Source organism: Pristiophorus japonicus, chromosome 2, assembly GCF_044704955.1.
Source record: "Pristiophorus japonicus isolate sPriJap1 chromosome 2, sPriJap1.hap1, whole genome shotgun sequence".
Lineage (NCBI taxonomy): Eukaryota > Metazoa > Chordata > Chondrichthyes > Pristiophoridae > Pristiophorus > Pristiophorus japonicus.
In genome coordinates this window covers 89,937,078-89,958,827 of record NC_091978.1, presented here as the reverse complement: position 1 = coordinate 89,958,827, position 21,750 = coordinate 89,937,078, and the positions used below count along the sequence as shown (strand labels likewise).

At 44.2% G+C, this 21,750-nt stretch overlaps 1 protein-coding gene across 1 annotated transcript in view; it reads left to right on the top strand.

Moving 5' to 3' along the window:
- Positions 1-13,658, top strand: part of LOC139228812 (cryptic protein-like) — a 33,268-nt gene extending 19,610 nt beyond the window's left edge. The window contains exons 3-4 of the mRNA XM_070860207.1: positions 11,118-11,224; positions 13,489-13,658. Of these exons, the coding sequence (XP_070716308.1) occupies positions 11,118-11,224; positions 13,489-13,658 (277 nt within the window). The remainder of the gene's footprint in view (positions 1-11,117; positions 11,225-13,488) is intronic.
- The last annotated feature ends 8,092 nt before the right edge of the window (positions 13,659-21,750 follow it).

Genomic DNA, 21,750 nt, shown 5'->3' with positions numbered 1-21,750 from the left:
AAACACTCATCACATTTAAAAAGTACTTGGATATGCACTTAGAGCCATGACTTATCGGGTTACGGACCTAGTGCTGTAAGGTGGGATTAGGCTGGGTAACTCTTTTTCGACCGACAGACAAGATGGACTGAATGGCTGCCTCCTGTGTCATAATTGTCTGAGTCTGACTGGTTGCCAGTTTCCAAAATTCCATAGATTCTAGAAAGGTTCCCATGGATTGGAAGGTAGCAAATTTAACCCCACTATTTAAGAAAGGAGGGAGAGAGAAAATGGGAAAGTACAGACCTCGTTAGTCTGACATCAGTAGTAGGGTAAATGCTAGAATTTATTATTAAAGACGTGGCAATAGGGCACTTAGAAAATAATAATAGGATTGGACAGAGTCAACTCAGATTTATGAAAGGGAAATCATGTTTGACAAACTTACTGGAGCTTTTTGAGGTTGTATTGAGCAGAATACATCGGGGGAACTGGTGGATGTGGTGTATTTGGATTTTCAAAAGGCATTTGAAAAGCTGTCTCAAGAGGTTATTAAACACAATTAGGACTCATGGGATTGGAGGTACTATACTAGTATGGATTGGGGATTGATTAATGGACAGAAAACAGAGATTGGAATAAACGGGTCAATTTTGGGTTGCAGCCTGTAACTCTGATCAGTGCTGGGGCCTTAGCTATTCATTCACAATCTATATCAATGATTTGGATGAGGGGACAAAGTGTAATATATCCAAGTTTGCTGATGATGCAAAGTCAGGTGGGAATTTAAGTTGTGAGGTGGATGCAAAAAGGCTTCAAGGGGATATAGACAGGCTAAGTGAGTGTGCAAGAACATGGCTAATGGAATGGGCAGGCCATGCACAGTTCTGTTCATTGCCAGTCTGCTGGTGGAGGTCGTTACCTGTGTAAAAGCCACCAAGAGGGAGCAACACTACACGGGAAGCCATGTGTATCCAGGGAAGGTTTTCAGTGGGCCAGATTCTGACCACTCGCTGCACCTCAACAAAGCAAAGAGTGAGTAGTCAATGGCCGTGACCTGTGACCCTCATCCGCCCCCCGCTCCCCCAGGCGGGTGGGCGCACATGCACTGACCTGCGACTTGCGCTCTAGGCTGCATTTGAATTGCAACCGTCGCGTGGCAGGGCCTGGCACGTGAGCGAGAGGAAGTGCGTCCCCAAGCCCTGCCTGCGCCGTGCGCACCCGACCCCCCCGTCCCCCGAGCCTGTGCTGTGTTGGACGATGCTGCAGTCACTGCTATTTTGAGGTTCAGGCGGGACCGATTAAGACCGAAAGAAAAAAGGAGGGGGGGGTGTTGGGGTGGTGGTAGAGACACGCTGGGGTCTGAGCAGCTCAGGGCCCAGGGTCTGAGCAGCTCAGGGCCCAGGTGCTGGTCGTGCACCCGTTAGTGTGAGTTTGTTTGCCGAGGCAGGGCAGTGCCCGATCCCCAGGTAATGGCGCTGCTTAAGACATGTTGCTCACTGGGTCTGCAGCACAGCAACATGTCCATGCTGCTGTTTCTGTTGCACCCGAGCCCCCTCCCACCCTGCTTCACCTCACCTTGTTGGTATATCCTATTCTTTTCTCCCTCGTACACCTATCTGGCTTCTCCTTAAATACATCCCTCAAAGGTTTAACATCTGCCCACTTCAGATCAGTGGTAACTTTTCAACCAGAGACTGATTTGTTTTATTCCTGGGTTGTGGGTGTCACTGGCAAGGCTGGCATTTATTGCCCATCCCTAATTGGGGAGACCTTTATTGAGATGTATAGAATTATGAGGGACCTAGGTAGATTGGTTAGGACATACCTATTTTCCTTAGAAGAGGGGTCAACACCAGGGAGCACAGATTTAAAGTAATTTGGGGTGGGGGAGGGGGGGGGGGTTAGAAGGGATTTGAGGGCAAATATCTTCACCCAGAGGGTGGTGGGGGTCTGGAACTCACTGCCTGAAAGGGTGGTAGAGGCAGAAAACCTCACCACATTTTAAAAGTACTTGGAAGTGCACTTAAGTGCCATAACCTATAGGGCTACGGCCCAAGAGCTGGAAAGTGAGAGTAGGCCGGATAGCTCTTTGTCGTCTGACACAGACATGATGGGCCGAAATTTACTCTCTTCGTGCTGTAAATTTATATGATTCTATGGCAAATGGAATATAAAGTGGAGAAATGTGAAGTTATCCACTTTTTTTTTTTAAAAAGGAAAAATGGCAAAGCAGAGTATTTTTTAAATGAGATTGGGAAATGTTGCTGGTCAGAGGGACCTGGGTGTCCTTGTACACGAATCACTGAAAGTTAACATGCATGTCCAGCAAGCAATTAAGAAAGCAAATGGCAAGAGGATTTGAATATGAGTGTAAAGATAGAAACATAGAAATTTACAGCGTAAAAGGAGGCCATTTCGTTAGCCGCCCTAAAGGTTACATACAAACCCATGAACAATGATGGTGTGGTGTCCCTGCACCTTACTACAAATTCACACGAGGCATGTACTGCAGACACCATCACTGTGACCATAACCTTTATTCCCAGGACCAAGGAGTGCTGACCCTGGGTGGGACCTCCCCTTTTTATACCTGGAAACCCAGGTGAGGAGTGTCTCCCACAAGTTCACCCCCTGTGGTCAGGGTGTGCATTTCTAGGGTATAAATACAGTGTACAGGAGTTGCATGAAGCTTACAGTTACATGAAGATTACTGTTGCATGATGGTTATATACATGACAGACGGAAAGGCAAAGAGCACCCAGCCTAACCAGTCCGCCCCACACCACTGCAACATCCCTTATAGTAAAAACATCTACACTCCACCCCAACCGGAGCCATGTGATCTTCTGAGAGAGGCAAAACCCAGGCCAATTTAGGGAGAAAATATCTGGGAAAATTTCCCTCTGACCCATCCAGGCGATCGAAACTAGTCCAGGAGATCACCCTGGCTGTATTCTGTTTCCTGCAGTACTTACCATTATATCTGCGCTGGCCAACAAAAGGTCATCCAGTCTAATCCCAATTACCAGCTCGAGGTCCGTAAACCTGTAGGTTACGGCACTTTAAGTGCCATCCAACCATCTCTTAAAAGTGGTGAGGGTTTCTGCATCCACCACTCTTCTAGGCAGCGAGTTCCAGATCCCCACAACCCTCTGCGTAAAGAAGCCCCCCTCTCAAATCCCTTCTAAACCTTCCACCAACCACCTTAAAACTATGCCCCCTCCACCAATGGAAATAGACCCTTACTATCTACTATGTCCAGGCCCCTCAAACTTTGTGCACCTCAATGAGGTCTCCTCTGAACAAACTCGGCCTATCCAATCTGTCCTCATAACTAAGATTCTCCTTTCCAGGCAGCATCCTAGTAAAGCTCCTCTGTATTATGTCTAAGCACTCTAGTCATTACCCCACGAGGTAAGGTATTGTACTTGAACTGTGGTGACCTTAGTCCATTTTTTACAGCTCCTGAGTGAGGGTACAGCATAATGAGTTCCCTTTTATACCTGTTTACCTGTTGTGTACAGGTGACCCCTAGGTCTCCACCAGTTGCATCCTCTGGGAAATGTGGAAATGGCTGAGACCTTAAACAATTATTTTGCTTCAGTCTTCACAGTGGAAGACACAAAAACCATGCCAAAAATTGCTGGTCACAGGAATGTGGGAAGGGAGGACCTTGAGACAATCACTATCAAGAGGGGGGTAGTGCTGGACAGGCGAATGGGACTCAAGGTAGACAAGTCCCCTGGTCCTGATGAAATGCATCCCAGGGTATTAAGAGATGGCGGAAGTTATAGCAGATGCATTCGTTATAATCTACCAAAATTCTCTGGACTCTGGGGAGGTACCAGCGGATTGGAAAGCAGCTAATGTAACGCCTCTGTTTTTTTTTTTAAAAAAGGGGGCAGACAAAAGGCAGGTAACTTTTGGCCAGTCAGTTGAACATCTGTAGTGGGGAAAATGCTTGAAACTATCATTAAGGAAGAAATAGCGGGACATCTAGATAGGAATAGTGCAATCAAGCAGACGCAGCATGGATTTATGAAGGGGAAATCATGTTTAACTAATTTACTGGAATTCTTTGAGGATATAACGAGCATGGTGGATAGAGGTGTACCGATGGATGTAGTGTATTTAGATTTCCAAAAGGCATTCGATAAGGTGACACACAAAAGGTTACTGCAGAAGATAGAGGTACGTGGAGTCAGAGGAAATGTATTAGCATGGATAGAGAATTGGCTGGCGAACAGAAAACAGAGTCGGGATAAATGGGTCCTTTTCAGGTTGGAAATTGGTGGTTAGTGGTGTGCCACAGGGATCGGTGCTGGGACCACAACTGTTTACAATATACAGAGATGATCTGGAAGATGGGACAGAGTGTAGTGTAACAAAATTTGCAGATGACACAAAGATTAGTGGGAAAGCGGGTTGTGTCGTGGACACACAGAGGCTAGGTTAAGTGAATGGGCTAAGATTTGGCAGATGGAATACAATGTCGGAAAGTGTGAGGTCATCCACCTTGGGGGGCGGGGGGGGGGGAAGAAGAGAGAGAGAGAGAGAGAGAGAGAGAGAGAGAGAGAGAGAGAAACAGTAAAAGGGAATATTATTTGAATGGGGAGAAATTACAACATGCTGCGGTGCAGAGGGACCTGGGGGTCCTTGTGCATGAATCCCAAAAAGTTAGTTTGCAGGTGCAGCAGGTAATCAGGAAGGCGAATGGAATGTTGGCCTTCATTGCGAGATGGCTGGAGTACAAAAGCAGGGAGGTCCTTCTGCAACTGTATAGGGTATTGGTGAGGCTGCACCTGGAGTACTGCGTGCAGTTTTGGTCACCTTACTTAAGGAAGGATATACTAGCTTTGGAGGGGGTACAGAGACGATTCACGAGGCTGATTCCGGAGATGAGGGGGTTACCTTATGATGATAGATTGAGTAGATTGGATCTTTACTCGTTGGAGTTCAGAAGGATGAGGGGTGATCTTATAGAAACATTTAAAATAATGAAAGGGAGAGACAAGATAGAGGCCGAGAGGTTGTTTCCACTGGTCGGGGAGACTAGAACTAGGGGGCACAGCCACAAAATACGGTGGAGCCAGTTTAAAATCGAGTTGAGAAGGAATTTCTTCTCCCAGAGGGTTGTAAATCTGTGGAATTCTCTGCCCAAGGAAGCAGTTGAGGCTAGCTCATTGAATGTATTCAAAATCACAGATAGATAGATTTTTAACCAATAAGGGAATTGAGGGTTACGGGGAGTGGGCGGGTAAGTGGAGCTGAGTCCACGGTCAGATCAGCCATGATCTTGTTAAATGGCGGAGCAGGCTCGAGGGGCTAGATAGCCTACTCCTGTTCCTAATAGTTCTTGTGTTCTTATGGTGGTACAAGCATAGTGTATACAGTGTGAAGGTACATCCAGTAGTCTTATGTAACTGTACATAGTGTACAGGGAGTATACTTATGTTATACATACATTTTCAGAATGGCAGGCGGTGACTAGTGGGGTATCGCAAGGTTCTGTGCTGGGGCCCCAGCTGTTTACACTGTATATTAATGATTTAGACGAGGGGATTAAATGTAGTATCTCCAAATTTGCGGATGACACTAAGTTGGGTGACAGTGTGAGCTGTGAGGAGGATGCTATGAGGCTGCAGAGTGACTTGGTTAGGCGAGTGGGCAAATGTATGGCAGATGAAATATAATGTGGATAAATGTGAGGTTATCCACTTTGGTGGTTAAAAACAGAGAGACAGACTATTATCTGAATGGTGACAGATTAGGAAAAGGGGAGGTGCAACGAGACCTGGGTGTCATGGTACATCAGTCATTGAAGGTTGGCATGCAGGTACAGCAGGCGGTTAAGAAAGCAAATGGCAAATTGGCCTTCATAGCGAGGGGATTTGAGTACAGGGGCAGGGAGGTGTTGCTTCAGTTGTACAGGGCATTGGTGAGGCCACACCTGGAGTATTGTGTATAGTTTTGGTCTCCTAACCTGAGGAAGGACATTCTTGCTATTGAGGGAGTGCAGCGAAGGTTCACCAGACTGATTCCCGGGATGGCGGGACTGACCTATCAAGAAAGACTGGATCAACTGGGCTTGTATTCACTGGAGTTCAGAAGAATGAGAGGGGACCTCATAGAAACGTTTAAAATTCTGATGGGTTTAGACAGGTTAGATGCAGGAAGAATGTTCCCAATGTTGGGGAAGTCCAGAACCAGGGGTCGCAGTCTAAGGATAAGGGGTAAGCCATTTAGGACAGAGATGAGGAGGAACTTCTTCACCCAGAGAGTGGTGAATCTGTGGAATTCTCTACCACAGAAAGTTGTTGAGGCCAATCCACTAAATATATTCAAAAAAGAGTTAAATGTAGTCCTTACTACTAAGGGGATCAAGGGGTATGGTGAGAAAGCAGGAATGGGGTACTGAAGTTGCATGTTCAGCCATGAACTCATTGAATGGCGGTGCAGGCTAGAAGGGCCGAATGGCCTACTCCTGCATCTATTTTCTATGTTTCTATACCCAACACTCTTCACCCTCTCTAGTGCAATTATGTTCTTCCTATAATACGGTGACCAGAACTGCACGCAGTACTCTAGCTGGGGCCTAACCAAAGTATTATACAATTTAAGCATAACCTCCCTGCTCTTATATTTTGTGCCTTGGCCAATAAAGGCAAGCATTCCGTATGCCTTCTTAACCACCTTATCGACCTGGCCTGCTACTTTCAGGGATCTGTGGACAAGCATTCCAAGGTCCCTTTGTTCATCTACACTATTAAGTGGCCTACCGCTTAATGTCTGTCTGTCTGTCTTTTAGTCCTCCCAAAGTGCATCATCTCGCACTTCTCTGAATTAAATTCCATTTGCCACTGCTCTGCCCACCTGACCAGTAGATTGATATCCTCCTGCAGCCCATGACTTTCCTCTTCTTTATCAACCACACAGCCAATTTTAGTTTTGTCTGCAAACTTCTTAATCATAATCCCTATATTCAAATCTAAATCGTTAGATATATACAACGAAAAACAAGGGACCCAGTACTGAGCCCTGCGGAACCCCACTGGAAACATCTATTCAGTCACAAAAACATCCATTAATCATTACCCTTTGCTTCCTACCTCCAAACCAATTTTGGATCTTGCCACTTTGCCCTGGATCCCGTGGGCTTTAACTTTCATGACCAGTCTACCATGTGGGATCTTATCAAAAGCCTTGCTAAAGTTCATGTATACTACATCGTACGCACTACCCTCATCGACCTTCTTGGTTACCTCCTCAAAAAATTCAATCAGGTAAGATGCTTTACTGCAAATTTATAGGGTCCTGATGAGACCACACCTGGAGTATTATGTACAGTTTTGGTCTGCTTACCGAAGAAAGGATATACTTGCCATAAGAGGGAGTGCAACAAAGGTTCAACCGACTGATTCCTGGGATGTGGGGATTGTCCTATGAGGAGAGATTGAATAGATTAGACCTTTTCAGAAGAATGAGGGGTGATAACATAGAATATAAGAAATAGGAGCAAGAGTAGGCCATTTGGCCCCCTCGAGCCTACTCTACCATTTAATAAGATCATGGCTGATCTGATCAAGGACTCTGGTCCACTTCCCTGCCTGCTCCCCATAACACTTTATTCCTTTATTTATCAAAAAGCTGTCTATCTCCACATTAAATATATTCAATGACCCAGCCTCCACTGCTCTCTGGGGCAGAGAATTCCACAGATTTACAAACCTCTGAAGAAATTCCTCCTCATCTCAGTTTTAAATGGGCGATCCCTTATTCTGAGACTATGCCCCCTAGTTTTAGTTACCCCCATGAGTGGAAATATCCTCTCTGCATCCACCTTGTCGAGCCCCCTCATTATCTTATAACTTTCAATAAGATCACCTGTCATTCTTCTGAACTCCAATGTGTATAGGCCCAACCTACTCGAGCTATCTTCTTAAGTCAACCCCCTCATCTCTGGAATCAACCTAGTGAACAGCCTCCAATGCAAATATATCCGTCCTTAAGTACGGAGACCAAAACTGCACACAGTACTCGGTGTGGTCTTACCAATACCCTGTACAGTTGTAGCAGGACTTCTGTTTTTATATGCCATCCCCCTTGAAATAAAGGCCAACATTCCATTTGCCTTCCTGATTGCTAGCTGTACCTGCATACTAACTTTTTGTGTTTCATGCACAAGAATCCACAGGTTCCTCTGTACTACAGCACTTTGCAATTTTTCTCCATTTAAATTATAATTTGCTTTTCTATTTTTTTTCTGCCAAAGTGGCTAACCACACATTTTCCCACATTATACTCCACTTGCCAAATTTCTGTGCACTCACTTATATCCCTTTGCAGATTTCTTGTGTCCGCCACACAATTTGCTTTCCCACCCATCTTTGTATCATCAGCAAACGTGGCTACATTACGCTCAGTCCCTTCATCCAAGTCATTAATATAGATTGTAAATAGTTGAGGCCCCAGCGCCGATCCCTGCAGCCCCCCACTAGTTACTGTTTGCCAAGCGAAAAAATGACCTATTTATCCCGAATCTCTGTTTCCTGTTAGTTAGCAAATCCTTTATCCATGCTAATATATTACCCTCAACCCCGTGAACTTTTATCTTATGCAGTAGCTTTTTATGTGGCACCTTATCGAATACCTTCTGGAAATCCAAATACACCACATCCACTGGTTCCCCCTTATCCACCCTGCTCATTTCATCCTCGAAGAACTCCAGCAAATTTGTTAAACATGACTTCCCCTTCATAAATCCATGCTAACTCTGCTTGATTGAATCCTGCTTTTCCAAATGTCCTGCTACTGCTGCCTTTATAATGGACTCCAGCATTTTCCCAATGACCGATGTTAGGCTAACTGGTCTATAGTTTCCTGCTTTCTGTCTGCCTCCTTTTTTAAATAGGGATGTTACATTTGCTGTTTTCTAATCTGCTGGGGTCTCTCCAGAATCCAGGGAATTTTGGTAGATTGCCACCAATGCATCAACTATCTCTGCAGTTACTTCTTTTAAAACCCTAGGATGCAAACCATCAGGTCCAGGGGACTTGTCTGCCTTTAGTCCCATTATTTTACTAAGTACTACTACTTTAGTGATTGTATTAAGTTCCTCCCTCCCTTTAGCCCCTTGATTATCCATTATTAGGATGTTTTTAGTGTCTTCTACCATGAAGACCGATACAAAAGATTTGTTCAAATTCTCTGCCATTTCCCTGTTCCCCATTATTAATTCCCCAGTCTCATCCTCTAAGGGACCAACAACTACTTTAAGCACTCTCTTCCTTTTCATGTACCTGAAGAAACTCTTGCTATCTGTTTTTATATTTCATGCTAGTTTGCTATCATAATCTATCTTCCCTCTCTTTCTTTTTTTTTTAGTCGTTTTTGCTGGCTTTTAAAAGTTTCCCCAATCCTCTGGCCTCCCACTAGTCTTGGCCACTTTGTATGTCCTTGTTTTCAATTTGATACCATCCCTTATTTCCTTAGTTAGCCACGGATGGTTATCCCTTCTCTTAGTCTTTCCTTCTCATTGGAATATATTTTTGTTGAGAGTTATGAAATGTCTCCTTAAATGTCTGCCATTGCACCTCAACCGTCCCACACTTTAATCTATTTTCCCAGTCCACTTTAGCCAACTCTGCCTTCATACCTTTGTAGTCTCCTTTATTTAAGCTTAGGACACTGGTTTGAGATCCAACTTTCTCACCCTCCAACTGAATTTGAAATTCAACCATGCTATGGTCACTCACTCTTTTTGTGGATCCTTTACTAGGAGACCGTTTATTAATCCTGTCTCATTACACAGTACCAGATCTAAGATAGCCTACTCCCTGGTTGGTTCCGCAATGTACTGTTGAAGGAAACTATCCCGGATACACTCTGACTTCTTCCTCAAGGCTACCCTGGCCAATTTGCTTTGTTCAATCAATATGAAGGTTAAAATCGGCCATGATTATTGCCGTTCCTTTTTTTTTTAACAAGCCTCATTGAAACATACAAATTCTTACAGGGCTTAACGTGGTATGTGTAGGGAGGATATTTCCCCTGACTGGGGAGTGTTGAACCAGGGATCACAGTCCCAGAATAAGGGGTTGGCCATTTAGGACTGAGATGAGGAGAAATGTCTTCAATCTGAGGGTGTTGAATCTTTGGAATTCTCTACCTCCAGAGAGCTGTGGAGGTTCAGTCTTTGAGAATATTCAAGACAGAGATCGATATATTTTTGGATATTAAGGGAATCAAGGGATATGGGGATAGTGCAGGAAAATGGAGTTGAGGTAGAAGATCAGCCATGATATTGAATGGTGGAGCAAGCTTGAGTGGCCAAATGGCCTACTCCTCCTCCTCTTTTTTTTATGTTCTTATACAAGTCCTGTTGACCCATCATACCTGTGCTTGCTGACCTACATTGGCTCCTGGTTAAGCAATGCCTTGATTTTAAAATTCTCATCCTTATTTTCAAAACTCTTCATGGCCTCGACCCTCCCTATCTCCGTAATCTCCTCCAGCCCCACAACCTTCTGAGATAGCTACGTTCCTCCAATTCTGGCCACTTTAGCAACCCCGATTTTTAATCGCTCCACCATTGGTTGACGTGCTTTCAGCTGCCTAGGCCTTGAGCCTTGGAATTCCTTCCCTAAACCTCTCTAACCTTTGCTTAAAACCTATCTCTTTGACCAAGCTTTGGTCATCTGCCCTAAAATCTCCTTATGGCTCTGCCAAATTTTGTATTCTAACTCTCCTGTGAAGTGCCTTGGGATGTTTTACTACGTTAAAAATGCTAAAGAAAACAAGTTGTTGTTGCTATCTGGGTAGTTCTGTTAGAAAGGGCTTGTGTTTGTTTAGTGAGAACAAGATCAGGCTCTGGTATGATGCCCTTCACAATCAATTAGCTTGCTGACAATCACTGTTTAGGTTCATGTATGAAGAAAACTGCTTGGGTGAGATACCCCAACACTATCCAAAATGTGAATCATACCCTAGCAGGAATCAATCTTCAAGTGAGAAGGGGAGGAAAAAACATCAAACATTTTGAGTGAATGTCTTATTTGATGAGAGCTATCCATTAACCTGGATACATGTAGATAGTTTATACTGAATAGTCTACTCTTTTTTTTCCCCTCTGACAGGAACTGTGAATATATTCCTGAAGGAGCATGGGTGCGCAAAAATTGTACATGGTGTAGGTGCAGCTATGGGATTTTGCACTGTATTCAGGGATCTCAAGGCAACTGTGGTAAGAAATATTTAAAGTCTTGTAACCTGAATCTTAATGGACATTTCAGTATAGAAACTTGTAGCAGCATGTATTGCTAATAATCCACATTACTGCTTGTGAGCACACAAACAAGGTTGGTGAGCTGTAGGTGTAAATTTCGAGGAGAGATAATACACCACGGTCACAGTGTCATACATTACTGGCTAGGGTTATTTCAGTGCTTTCTGAAAAGTAGAGGTTACATTTAGGAGATTTGGGCATGAAGCTGGGAGGCAGTGACACATTAAGAACATAACATAAGAAATAGGAAATGGGGTAGGCCATCCGGCCCCTCGAGCCTGCTCCGCCATTCATTAAGATCATGGCTGATCTGATCATGGACTCAGCTCCACTTCCCCGCCCGCTCCCCATAATCCTTTATCCCCTTATCGTTTAAGAAACTGTCTATTTCTGTCTTTAAAAATTTATTCAATGTCCCAGCTTCCACAGCTCTCTGAGGCAGCGAATTCCAGAGATTTACAACCCTCAGAGGAAATTTCTCCTCATCTCTGTTTTAAATGGGCGGCCCCTTATTCTAAGATTATGCCCTCTAGTTCTAGACGCCCCCCATCAGTGGAAACATCCTCTCTGCATCCACCTTGTCAAGCCCCCTGATATATTCTTATACATTTCGATAAGATCACCTCTCATTCTTCTGAATTCCAATGAGTAGAGGCCCAACCTCCACGACCTTTCCTCATAAGTCAACCCCCTCATCCCCAGAATCAGCCTAGTGAACCTTCGCTAAACTGCATGCAGTATTCCAGGAGTGGCCTCACCAATACCGTATGTAGCTATAGTAAGATTTCCCTGCTTTTATACTCCATCTCCTTTGCAATAAAGACCAAGATACTATTGGCCTTCCTGATCACTTGCTGTACCTGTGTACTATCCTTTTGTGTTTCATGCACAAGTACTCCAAGATCCTGCTGTACTGCAGCACTTTGCAATCTTTCTCCATTTAAATAATGACTTGCTCTTTGATTTTTTTTTTCTGCCAAAGTACATGACCTCTCACTTTCTGACATTATACTCCATCTGCCAAATTTGTGCCCACTCACTTAGCCTCTCTATATGTCCTTTTGCAGGTTCTTTGTGTCCTCCTCACACATTGCTTTTCCTCCCATCTTTGTATCATCAGCAAACCTGGTTACGTTACACTCAGTCCCTTCTAAGTTGTTAATATGGATTGTAAATAGTTGTGGTCCCAGCACTGATCACTGCGGCACCCCACCAGTTACTGGTCGCCAACCAGAGAATGAACCATTTATCCCGACTCTTTGTTCTGTTAGTTAGCCAATCCTCTATCCATGCTATTAACCTCAACCCCATGAACTTTTATCTTGTGCAGTAACCTTTTATGTGGCACCTTGTCAAATGCCTTCTGGAAGTCCAAATACACCACATCCACTGGTTTCCCCTTTATCCACCCTGTTCGTTACATCCTCAAAGAACTCCAGCAAATTTGTCAAACATGACTGCCCCTTCATAAATCCATGCTGACTCTGCCTGACCGAATTTTGCTTATCCAAATGTCCTGCTATTGCTTCTTTAATAATGGACTCCAACATTTTCCCAACCAAAGATGTTGGGCTAACTGGTCTATAGTTTCCTGCTTTTTGTCTGCCTTTTTTAAATAGGGGCGTTACATTTGCAGTTTTCCAATCTGCTGGGACCTCCCCAGAATCCAGGGAATTTTGGTAAATTACAACCAATGCATCCATTAAGGGACCTTTTTTTTAGAAGTGATATTTGCAGAAAATGGATGGTTGGGCGTTTTTGAGGCGAGGGTGATGGTGGCTTTGAAGAGGCGAGGAATGATGGCTGGAGGACTGGGTGGGGAAGAAATGAGGAGTTAGAAGGTGGGGGTTGCATAGATGAGAAGCTTTGAGAGGGTAGAAAGGAACAGAAGTGAGAAACCGGAACAAGATGGAGGTTTTGGTTTAACGTACATAGGAGATTTGGGTGAGGTAGGGAGCAGTGGGGTAATCTCCAAAGGTGACCTCTATTTTGGAGATAATGAAATCTATGACTCACCTTTTGATGATTAGGCTTGAATATCAATTTTTCAGTGCTTAACCATCCAATATTTTATACTTTAGATAGTAAGAGACAAAAGATCTCATTACAAGTTAATTTCAGATGGTTCACGGCTGCTACCAATGAGATATCTGACACATTTGATGTTTAGGCTTGAATATCAATTTATCTGTGGTTAACCTTCCATTTCTTTTATACTTCAGATGTTGAAAGAGACTTAAATGAAGATCTCAGATATTATCAGTTACTTTCAGACGGCTCTCGGCTGCTACCAATGAGATACCTGCTGCTGTCAGGGATATTCCTGACCATTGTTTCATTTGGACTATTACCTTATAATGTATGTTCATCACAAACTGGAACCACACTGTAGTACATTTAGTTCTGTTCCGGGGAATTCAGAGAATTTATTTCCGCCTGTGAAAAGAAGATGCCGTGAGTTGTTTAACTTCTAGTAGAATGGGACCCTTATTTTCCAATGCACTGCAATGGTTCCATCATGAAATAAGTATTTATGAGAGGAAATGGGGATCTGCCTGTAACAGATTTTTAGTGCACTTTTTATGTGGGGCACAGATGTCATGCATCATAGTAGGTGTGTCTGTAGCTGTACCAAAGATTGTGACATTTCTATCATGTTACTGGTCACTTTTTTTTGCATCAGCTAGAAAGGAGCATTGCAATGATTGAATCATGCAATATTGAGTATTGGGAATTGTTAAGAGCAGCCGTGGGCAGATTAGAAGCTACAATAGTTTGACATGAATGCTATCAGCTATTTTCTAGTTTTTATTGTTCAAGGAAGTAACTTAGACTGTTCGAAGCTGTCAATAATAATTTTAAAGTGTTATTTAAGTTGTAAATAGTTTCTGTTGTAAGTATGCTATTTCATCATATAAATTTTAATAAATTTATTTATGCCAGTATATAACTACTCTTCAATTATCTGTGTTGTGTTTCATTGGTGCAGTGGGAATGATGCACTTGATTGTGATGGATATTGATCTGTGCTTCTACATCAAAATTCAATCATTGACTTGCCATACAAGTCAATGGAATGGTTTTCCTATTTGCTACTATAAGAAGTTAGCATTGCCAACATCTATTGTAAATATGGGGTAATTCTCCTGCAAACTGTAAGGGGTGGTTTTCAGGGGGTCAGCTTTCCCTTCTGACCTTTGAGCGGTTCTGAATTGCTCCCACACCCTTGGTTCTAGACACTGGAATTATGAAAGGACTGTGACAGACTTGGACAGACAATCGGTTTCAAGGTAGGAAGCAGGTATGGCTTTATTTTGTTTAAAAAGAAGTAAAAAGGCACACCTTTAATAACACACACACACAATAGTAATACCAATACATCCTGAGGGGTACAACACATTGAATAAAGTGTCAAATTACAGCCTGTGGGGAAAAGAATACAGCTTAAACTCTAAATGGGGTAAAGAGGAGAATGCAGATACATTTACACGTTATCCTAGCCTCCCCCCTCTCAATTCCCCTTACTAACTAAGTTATAGCTCTGGGGGGGGGGGGGGGGGGAGTTCGGGGGCTATGCTCACCAATCCCTTTTGACAGTTGCCGGTGAATTGCGGTTTCGGGGTTCGCTGCACTTGGCCGCCTCGGCGAGCCGTACCCCGGATGGAGGAGAGGACTTCGGACTGCGTAGTCTTCAGTTGGTGCGCATCCGTTGATGCGGTAAGTTGCATTTTGGATGTATGGGGTAAGTACCCAATTTCTTTGGTTAGGAATCGTTTTAGTTAGTCCTTTTTGGTAATTTCTCCCCCGTTGGGTCGTTCAGAAGTAGATTGTAGAGTGATTGTCAATTTGGTTGCTGACAACCTTCCGTTTCGTGGGCCTCATGCTCGGTCAGTTTTTGATGAGTTCTAGTCGTTTCCTTCACTATTCCATTTCTTCACTCCCCAGCTCCTGTTGCTTGTGTCTGTGTCCTGTCAGTGTTCGAGTCTGTGTTCTGTAAGTTTCTCCTTGTAAAACTGGGGAATAGATATACCCCAAAAAGGCTTTATCTCTTTTTTTTTTTTTCCTTTTCCCGCTGTCCCCCCCCCCCCCCAAAAAAAAATCTTGCCCAGCTCTTTGTTTCGATTGTGCACTCCAGGTAACTGAAACTTGATTAATTGGTTTTAATCTGGCATTAATAGGCTTTTCGAAATTGATAAGCTCTCGTCCATTGTACGAGTCTGGCCTGAGCCAGATATTTCTATGCCTGTTGAAAAGGTGTTGGAATATGTATGTGACATTTGGATCCTCTGGGTGGGGTGATACTGTTTCTTCCATGGTCGATTGTTTAAATGCTAATGTTTTCTAGGGGCAAGTTTCAAGGCTGAACAATTCCCAGACAATTTGATTAGCTCCAATGTCCAAACTGAGTGAAGTCCCACCCCCCTGTTCTGGCAGTCTGTTCCAAAATGCTCCTTTAGAGATCTTAAACTTGTAAAGCTCTTGGGTATCTACCTCAGTTTTTCCTAGGATACCAAAATGTTTATCGAGTTCCAAAGTAAATTCCCTTTCCTATGAGTCCAAACACGGGGCGGGGGCGGGCGCGGTGCGGGGGCGGGGGGGGGCGCGCGGGGGGCGCGGCGGGGGGGGGGGGGAAGGTACCAGGAATCTTTGCGAAATATTGGTAATTTCTGCAAAACGCACCCATAAGTGGACAGGATCGCACTGGAGAATGTCAGAAAATCCATGCAGTGAGGCCTACTGTCACCTCACCACATCGTGGACCACCCAGACCTGTGAGAGAACACCACTGCAGGTCGGGGCTATAAGTAGAGCTGGAACGCCGGGCCCAGAAGAGGCGAAGGCCCAGGGCCAGCCCACACTGCGATATGTGCGTGCACTAGGTCTGTGCAGCAGAGTAGGTCTCCAGTCGTCCTGGTTAATCCTTGTCACTGGACCAAGACCTAGTTCTGTCAAGCCCGTGTGGTGGCTGATGTGCAACGGTTACCACACGTTTATAAAAAAAATAATAATAATAATAAATCCACGCACAGGCATCTTCCAACCCTTCAATTGGAGTTCAGGACTGAAATGTCAGGTCCTTCATTGAAACATCTGTGAACTTGTGGAAGCAAGTCATCCTCGTTCGAGGGACCGCCTATGATGATTTGAACAGCCTGCCCCTGCCCCCCAGTGGAACAGTGACAGCTTGCTCCTTCCCCACCCACTACCATTTCCCCAGGATTGCCATACAGAGGTGTGGTATGCTCTAGGAAGTGGTGGTAAATACCCAAATGGGTGGAGAAAGTCTGTTGCAGTTGTCGCTCCATCCAGATGGCTCCAGAGTCTTACCCAATGAAAGCCTCAGTCTTGGCCAAGACTTTTGCTCTGATGATGGGGGCACCTCTGCCCCTTTTACCTACTCTATCCCCACTGTAACACTACTGGAGTTTCCTGGCAGGCTCCCTTCTCTGAGAGGCCACCATGCATGTCTAATGAGTTCTGATCCAAGATGGGCCGTGCCTATGGAAGTGGAGGCAGATGTACCACTCTGCTGAAACCTTTCCCTGAAGAGGAAATTCCAGGCCATATTATGCACCATCTATCTACTTACTTGTTGAATTATTGTTCAATAAATTTGGTGGTAATTAAAGCCTAAAAACAAAGTTGTGTCATTCTGCCACTTACAAATGTGAGGAGGATCCTGCGGAGACATGGAATAGAACCAGGGCCTAAAGCAAATCTAAAATGTTCTGTTTTAGCCTGGGCACGATATCAAACCTACCCAGATATTGCAGGCAGTGGAAACACACTTGAGGATATACAGGTTTGTCATGAAAATTTGAGTAACAGAAGCCAAAATATATTTAGAGTAAAACGACCCAATAATGTTGCAGTATAAGTAGGTTGATCGAATTTCTGTACAGACCAACAAACAAAATTTAAAACAAGCAGAACAATAACAGATTATAGTAGTAATATCCTCCCCAAAACTAAGCTTTGCATAATTGGGCACAAAGTCAGGGTCCCAGCTTTCCAATCCATGCCCACCATCATCAGAGCTCTGCTGTGCTAATGGCATATTGTTCATCTCTTTATTTTTAAGCTCTGATTTTATAAAGTGGTGAAATCATTCTCGCTGCCCAAGGGTTTGGTTCATTCAGATCAAGATACCATTACAAAATAAGGCATACATTCATTAATTCTTTACGCGTTTTATCATATGCTGTAACTTTTTTTTAAAGTACCTAAGTTCCCTTTTAAGTAGGATGAGGATAATGTGTTGTGTTGCAATCCCTAAAGAAGCAGTTTGTATCACAATTGGAAGGTGAATTGCTCGCTGTTCCTAAAAATATTAGAACCACACCAATCACTACTAGCAGAACAAGGTTGTGATTTTCTTCTGATGCACTCAAGTGAAAGTGAGACTTTTCAAAGGATAAGGTTGATCCCATAAGTGTGTGTAAATGATTTAAAAAGTCACAAATAGAAACAATATCAGAGAACCAAGAGAATTCTCAGTGAAGCCTGCCTTTGTTCATGTGTAAGCTTTACTGAGAATTCTTTTATTTATTTTTTTTTATTTTCATTTTCTCACTAGCTTTTCTTCACCTCCACTGGTTTCTTGCTGTGAGGCGGTACCGTTCCATGGACACTGGTCATTCAAGAGGCCATTATTCACTGACAGTGGAGACCACCACATTGGAGCCTGTTTCTATTCAGACCTGATATTTACAAATGTACATTTCAAGCAGGGGACACTGCTTGATCCAGAGCAGGTACCCTGACTGATTTATACCTCTGGCAACCTAGGGACACGGTTGTTGCTTGCAGTTAGCTTCTGAAAGGTGACCTCTGATCCTCCAGAAAGATTAAAGAAAGAAGACTATTTCCTTCCCTGTCACAGAATAGCAGCATTATAGTTATAGGTACAGTCCCAGAATGACCAATGATGACACAAGTACTGTAACAGTTCAGTCCATGAGGGCACTGACATTCCAGGTCCCGAACTTCATTTGGAAGGGTGGAAGATGCCTGTGCGTAAGTTCTTTTGACGTGGGGTGGCCATTGCACACCGGCTACCGTACAGGCTTAACTGAGCAAGGTCTTAATCCAGTGGCAAGGGGGTCCAAGACAACTGGAGACCAGGCACTGCTGTATGAGCTTAGTTGCCTACGGCGGGATGCGAGCTGTAAGCTCGGTGCTGAGCAGTGCCCTTCGGTGAGGTGATGAGGAAACATAGGTAAGGCTGAAGGCAGTCATTGGGATGGTATTACATATGTAATAACTCAATAGACTGAATACTGTAAAATCACTCAAGGTGCAAAGCTAGCTCAACTTTATTCAGTCCCACAGTGCCCCCATTACATGGTGGCTTACTTTAAATACCTGGCCCACACACGTGTGCGTACAGCCCAATCACCTCTGACAGTGGTGTCCCTGGTGGCTAGAAATCCCAAGCATACATACATGACAACATCTCCCTTCAAGATCAAGTTAAGATGGTCTGGGGCTTTCCGCTCACAAATTGATCATCTCAGTTCAACTCCAGTTCTGGGCAAGTGTTGAGTCAGTTATGACTGGAGGGTGGGAAGCTGATGGGATGGGAGGGGCAATGACCATGTCAGAGATTGAAAGTCCAGATTCATTGATGACGGCGGAGTCCTCTGATGAATGAATATAGGTTGGTTGGTCACCGATCGTATCTTCCTCAACTTGTTCCAGTTCCTCGGTGTGCTGTAGCTTTATCTGATCAACATGTTTCCTGCGTGTTTGCCCATTCTTGAGCATGACAATAAACACTGTTACCCTCCTTGGCTGTAACAGTACCGGCGACCCACTTGGGACCTTGACCATAATTTAGCACATGCACAAGATCGTTAATAGATGTTGCGTGACACAGCAGCACGATCATAATGTCACTGCTGATTTTGACGTCTGTTTTCAACATAATCAGAATGGACGAGAGAGAGAGCTTGGTCTTGAGCCATCTCCATCAATAGTTCAGCAGGGGAGACGCTGGTAAGCGTGTGGGGTCTTGTCCTGTAACTAAAAGGTCCGTCGTCGCTCACAACGATGTCGGGCAGACCATGAGTACCAAACATAACATGAAGACTCTCAATGGTAGCTGTGGATGTACTGGATGACATGATTATACACTCTATCCACTTGGAAAATACATCCACCACAACAAAAAACATCTTATCCAGGAAGGGACCCACAAACTTGATGTGGATCCTCGACCATGGTTTGGATGGCCACGATCACAGACTCAGCGGAGATTCTGCTGATACTTTGCTTAGATGCATGCAAGTGTTACACTGATGCACACGTGATTCCAGATCAGAGTTGTCAGTATTTCACCATCTTGCAATGACTCTAAGTATGTAACTGTAACTCATGCATACTGTACCTGTACCCTTGTAATGCACACCCTAACCACAGGGAGTGAGCTCCTCACCTGGGCTTCCAGGTATAAAAGGGGAGTTCCCACCCAGGATCAGGACTCTTCAGTCCTGGAAATAAAGTCAAGGTCACAGAGTGACCGTGTCTGATATATCCATGCCTCGTGTGAGTTTGTAACAAGGTGCAGAGACATTACAAGAGTCAATTCCAGGTCACCATATGTGAGACCTGGCGATGGCTTACATCATGATAATACCAGGATGAGTGCTGTGTAGATCATGTACAAATTTATCTCTGCCTTTCTTAGGCATAACAACACGATTACCCCACAGTAAACAATCTGACTGAATGGATAGTTTGTCTTTGCGAGGTTTGGTCTCATCCCACATTTCCATAGGTATAGCAGACCAATCACCACTAAGGGCACAATGTTTTACAACCGATTTAAAATCTGGTCCAGGTCCTAACTTGTTGAGCAGTGACAAAGGTTCTTTCACTCTCAAAAGCATCCATAACTAATAGTAGATCTGCAGGTTGTGGCGTCTCCAGCTCCGGTGTGGGCAAAGGCAGATGGCTCAGTGCATTGGCACAATTCTCGGTGCCAGGTCTATGGCGAATTACATAATCATATGCAGATAATGTCAGCACCCACCTCTGGATGCATTGGTATTGCTATCTTGGTTTTCCGAAAACAATGAAATGAGTGGCTTGTGATCCGTTTCGAGTTCAAAACAAAGACCAAACAGGTACTGATGCATCTTTTTAACCCCATACATGCAAGCTAAAGCTTCTTTTGCTACCATGCTGTAGGCTCTTTCCACCTTTGACAAACTTTTCGAAGCATACACAATAGGTTGTAGTTTACCCGACTCATAGCTTGTTGGAGCATGCAGCCAACCCCATAGGATGATGCATCACAGGCCAATACTAGATGCTTACACGGATCATAATGCACCAGCAACTTGTTAGAGCAAAGCAGATTTGTAGCTTTCTCGACACCCCAAACCCAGTTGTCGCCTTTTCTGAGTAGCATATGCAATGGCTCTAATAAAGTGTTCAATCTAGGTAAGAAATTACCGAAGTAGTTGAGTAGCCCAAGGAATGAATGCAGCTCTGTCACATTCTGAGGCCTGGGTGCATTTTTGATGGCCTTGGTTTTCGAGTCCATAGGCCTAATATCAGCAGCAATCTTCCTCCCCAGAAATTTGACTTCCGGTGCCATGAAGACACACTTTGAATGTTTCAGCCTGAGTCCCACTTTGTCCTGACGATGTAGAACCTCTTCAAGGTTGTTCAGGTGTTTGGCAGTGTCACGACTGGTGACCAGAATGTCATCTTGAAACACGACAGTTCTAGGGATGGACTTCAGTAGACGCTCCTTGTTCCTCTGAAATATGGCTGCATCCGAGCGAATTCCAAAAGGTCCTTTATGATTGTTGATGCACGTAAGTTTCTTCGATGTGTTGTCATATAGGCCGACGTCAGATCCAGTTTAGTGAACGACTTCCTGCCGGCTAGCGTTGCAAACAGGTCATCAGCCTTTGGTAACGGGTACTGATCCTGTTTCGAAAATCAGTTGATTGTAACTTTGTATTCTTCACAAATCCTGTGACAGGGCCATCATTTTTAACACAGGAACAATGGGACTGGCCCATTCGTTAAATTCGACCGGTGATATGACCCATTCACGTTGGAGTCTGTCCAGCTCAATTTCGACCACCTCCCTTATCATGTACGGAACAGCCCGAGCTTTGTGATGGACGGCTCTTGCACCCGAGTCCAGGTGAATGTGTACCTTGGCTCCCGTGAAATTGCCGATGCCCGGTTCAAACAGCAAGGGAAACTTGCTCAGCACTTGAGCACATGAAGTGTCATCCACCGATGATAACGCTTTGATATCGTTCCAATTCCATTTGAGTTTTTCAAGCTGAACAGCGTTGGACCATTTCCTGGAACGATCCATAACGGTAGATCATGGGCCACGCCATCATACAACACCTTGACGACTGCAATGCCAATCACCGGAATGAGTTCTTTGGTGTAAGTATGCAACTTGGCATTGACTGGACTCAGCTTAGGCTTCACAGCCTTAGTGTCCCTTG